At 42.6% G+C, this 4,153-nt stretch overlaps 1 protein-coding gene across 1 annotated transcript in view; it reads left to right on the top strand.

Annotated features, from left to right (window-relative positions):
• The window catches only part of LOC103373218 (NACHT, LRR and PYD domains-containing protein 12-like), a gene marked incomplete at its 3' end in the record, with an annotated part of 18,148 nt that overhangs the window by 5,901 nt on the left and 8,094 nt on the right, over positions 1 to 4,153 (top strand). Inside the window, exon 6 of the mRNA XM_008303061.1 lies at positions 7 to 833. Within this exon, the coding sequence (XP_008301283.1) occupies positions 7 to 833 (827 nt within the window). The remainder of the gene's footprint in view (positions 1 to 6; positions 834 to 4,153) is intronic.

Here is a 4,153-nt window from a genome sequence, read left to right as displayed (position 1 = left end):
GTTCAGACGCAGAGGAAGAAGCACAAGTACCAGGAGGGACATGAGACGAGTCCACAGGAGCTGACGGAGGCTGACAGGGAAGTTCTTCTGAAGCTGGGGAGGCTGGCCTTTGAACATCTGGAGAAAGGAAACATCATGTTCTACCAAGAAGACCTGGAGCAGTGTGGTCTGGATGTGACAGAGGCCTCGCTGTTGTCAGGAGTTTGTACACAGATCTTCAGAAGAGAGTGTGTGATGTTCCAGAAACCAGTCTACTGCTTTGTCCATCTGAGCATTCAGGAGTTTCTGGCTGCAGTCTACATGTTCCACTGTTACACCAACAGCAACACTGAGGTGCTGAAGAAGTTCCTGGAAAAGGACTGTAAAAACATATCTCTGAATGTCTTTCTGAGGAGAGTTGTGGATAAATCCCTCAGAAGTAGAAACGGTCACCTGGACCTGTTTGCTCGCTTCCTTCATGGCCTCTGTCTGGAGTCCAACCAGAGACTCTTAGGAGGCCTTCTGGGTCAGACAGAGAACCGTCCAGAAATCATCCAGAAAGTCCTCAACCATCTGAAGGAGAAGAAGACTAACATGTCTCCAGAGAGAAGCATCAACATGTTCCACTGTCTGATGGAGATGAAGGATCTGTCAGTACATCAGGAGATCCAAGAGTTCCTGAAGTCAGAGAACAGATCAGAGAAGAAACTCTCTGAGATCCACTGCTCAGCTCTGGCCTACATGCTGCAGATGTCAGAGGAGGTTCTGGATGAGTTGGACGTAAAGAAGTACAACACAACAAAGCAGGGACGACTGAGACTGATTCCAGCTGTGAGGAACTGCAGAAAGGCTTGGTGAGTCCAGATGATCGTCTGAGATGTTTTTCAGCTGCGACTTATTCTTTGGGTGAATCGTGCTTTGACTGGATACAGCCATCTTTGTGATGCACAATTCTTGTAAATGATGACGTCATGTCGTCGCCCCTGCTGCAGTCAGTACCTGTCATTTATTCCTTTTCTTTTTATGTTTCTCAAGAATCGTTGATCCAAACTACTTCAAACTTGACGCCAGCACAATGGTGTGTATCAGAATGACGGTTGTATGGTCTAAAGTTCATGAAGCCCAGCTTGACTCACTTTTTCCCCGTAGCTTTCCAATGTCCACATTGTATGCACTGGCTGGGTGTACTCCAACGATAAAATCCAGCTGACACCAAGTTGCGGTTTACACAGGATTCTTTAGTTCACAAAAATAAAAATTTACAGACGGAAACATAAAGCAAAACGAGGATACAAAGCGTGTGCAGTCAAAAAACTGTTTGGCTCCATGCCATCATTCATTTCCCAAGAGCCCTTGCANGCATGGAGGTGGCAGCATCATGCTCTGGTTCTGTTCTGCTGCCAGTGGACCTGGAGCTTTACACAAAGTCAATGGAACAATGAAGAAGGAGGATCACCTCCATGTTCTTTAGGAAAACCTAAAACCATCAGCCAGAAGGTTGATCTTGGATGCAGGGTTGAATGAGCCCAAACACACAGCAAAAGTGGTGAAGAAATGGTTCAATCAGGCTAGAATTAGGGTTTTACACCAGTCTCCCCGAAGTCCTGATTTAAACCCATCAAGAACCTGTGGACTGATGAAGAAATAAGTCTGACTCAGAAAACAGCAAATTAAATTAACTGTACCAACTCTGTGGTCAACGATACCACCAGAAACTTACCAGAAGCTTGTCGACATTTACCAAAGGCGCCTAAATGAGGTGACAATGGCCAAAGAACATTTAACCAAATGTTAGAATTGCTATATGCATGTTTTTGCCCAAGCAGATTTTGTAATATTTTTAAAAGACCTATAACAACCCTAAGAAATCAATAAAAGGCATGATTGTTTTCAATGATTCCATCCAAGAAAATCCAGAGTTACAGGAGCCATTGGAGGCTGTCATGATATACGTGGTCTTTACAAGTATATGTAAAGTTCTGTTCACTGTGTGGTGTAGCTGATAATGTAGCATCACTACTAACACAGCAGAGCTTCAGGGAGGATGAAGACATGAAGGAGTTTTATATCTGTTTGTAGACCTGAACATTTGTAAGGATGACCTCAGTAATATATCAGATACATGAAATCTCTGTGTCTCCAGATGTCAGCAGCACCAACAGAGAGCAGAGTCTTCAGGATCCATCTGTCCGTCCGTGAAGAGTGGTTGGTCCAAAGACTATCCTCCAGAGTTCAGTAGTGAACCTGAACCTTCAAACACACAGTAAGAGACGGTTTTCACGATAAACTGACCTGATGATTGACTCACAGCATAACGAGACAATGTTTACATGAAGCAGAAATATTAGCGCACAAATGTTGGTCCATTCCAGGAAAGTATTTATGCACCTTTAGTCACACTGTCAGTTAATGCACAGCTGCACACATAAACAATGTTTGTACTTCACTCTTCAATCTTCAGTTTAAGTGTAAATGTATGCAAAAGGTGATTTACAGATACAAATATAAATACAACACAGTAAACTTACCCAGTGGTGCTCAAAGTAGAAAAGAAAATGAAAAACTCAAGAAAAGTGACTAATAGATACACAACTGTTGTGTTCAAATGTGGATAAAAATTTTAAAAATTAATAAGCCAATTCTAGAATAATATTTTACTGTTGCTGACGTTCTGTGTGAGTGCTCTTTAATGGTCACAGTAACTTTTCCTTCATGTCCACAGAGAGAAGCAGACGAGTCATGTTTCTGAGGAGGAGCAGCCGTCCTGCTGCGCTTTGTGTCAGGACGTCCTGAAGGATCCAGTCTCCAGCAGCTGTGGACACTGGTTCTGCAGACGCTGCATCACCTCATACTGGGACCAGTCTGCTCCANATCTGTGTGGTTTTCTGGAGAATCCACACTGTAAACTGGAGACTCTGAGGTCAGACACCAAGTTTTAGTTTTGTGCTGAGTATAGAAGCACATTTTTAACCAATTTTCTTAACAACAGTCGGCCATGTCAACAAGCACTAATTGATTATTTGTCAAGATAAATAAAATACAACAAATCTTTATTTGATCCAGCTTAGCGTGTGTGTGTGTGCATAGAGTTTCAGCCTCAGGAAGCTCCTTTGTCAACAAATGGAATTCCATTGATTAAAATGAGCCAATGGAAAAAGATCTTTGTGTTGTTAAAAATGTCCTGTCACGCTTGTATTTCTGTTTAAGAGAGTTGTTGGACAAATTCTGCCATTCTTCCTAATGCAATAAACTAAAATCTAATGTGGTAATGTGGTAGTTTTCCACAAGCACTAATCTTATATGTTTCATCGTTCATTCAGAGTGAGGGGCTGCAGTTTGTCAGAGATCAGCTGTGATTCTCTGAGCTCAACTCTGAAGTCCAACCCCTCCCATCTGAAACATCTGGATCTGAGTAACAACAAAGAACTGAAGGATTCAGGAGTGAAGCATCTGTGTGGTTTTCTGGAGAATCCACACTGTAACCTGGAGACTCTGAGGTCAGACACCAAGTTTTAGTTTTGTGCTGAGATGAATGTGATGTAAAGTTGTGTTGACACTAAGCTGCAGCCTTCAGGCTGATATTCTACTGATCCACACTGAGGACCTTCATGGTCAAGTAGACTGCTGTGATTGGTCGGCATCATCGACGTCACCATTTTAATTCGGTGCACGGTTTAATTTTTGCAAGTGCTTCTATTTATTCCAGCAATGTGGTTTTTCTTCTGTATCACAACTAAATTGCTGCGTCATGACATCGCTTGATTTTGACTCCAGTCATTGTTCAGCTGCTGTGTTAGAAAATGTCAGCAGCAGCAGAGTCAGACTGTTCAGTGTGAAGTTTCCAAATACTCAAGGCTTCCAACGTTTGGAGTACTTGGAATGATCACAGAACGAAACGATGGTTTTCTGAACTCTGTTTGGTTCAGAGGCCCTTTACATCTGCTTGCTTCTCTCCTACACTGTGCTCACATATTTTAATACAGCCTGTAAAATCCCAATTTGTCCGTTTGGGTGAGAACCCAGGTGCAGATACGAACCACGAGGAGATCACAGAACCAGTTCAGTATTGACAACAGTGAAAAATCACAGCGATTAACTGTGTACAGGTATCAAAAATAGATGAACCAAACCAACCTGCGAAGTGAGCAAGCGAGCAAATAAACAAAAGGGCAGG

This window comes from Stegastes partitus, unplaced genomic scaffold (genome assembly GCF_000690725.1).
Source record: "Stegastes partitus isolate 25-593 unplaced genomic scaffold, Stegastes_partitus-1.0.2 Scaffold1928, whole genome shotgun sequence".
In the NCBI taxonomy this organism is placed as follows: Eukaryota; Metazoa; Chordata; class Actinopteri; family Pomacentridae; genus Stegastes; species Stegastes partitus.
The sequence above is the reverse complement of the archived record's forward strand: the minus strand, read 5'-3'. Positions and strand labels throughout refer to the sequence as shown.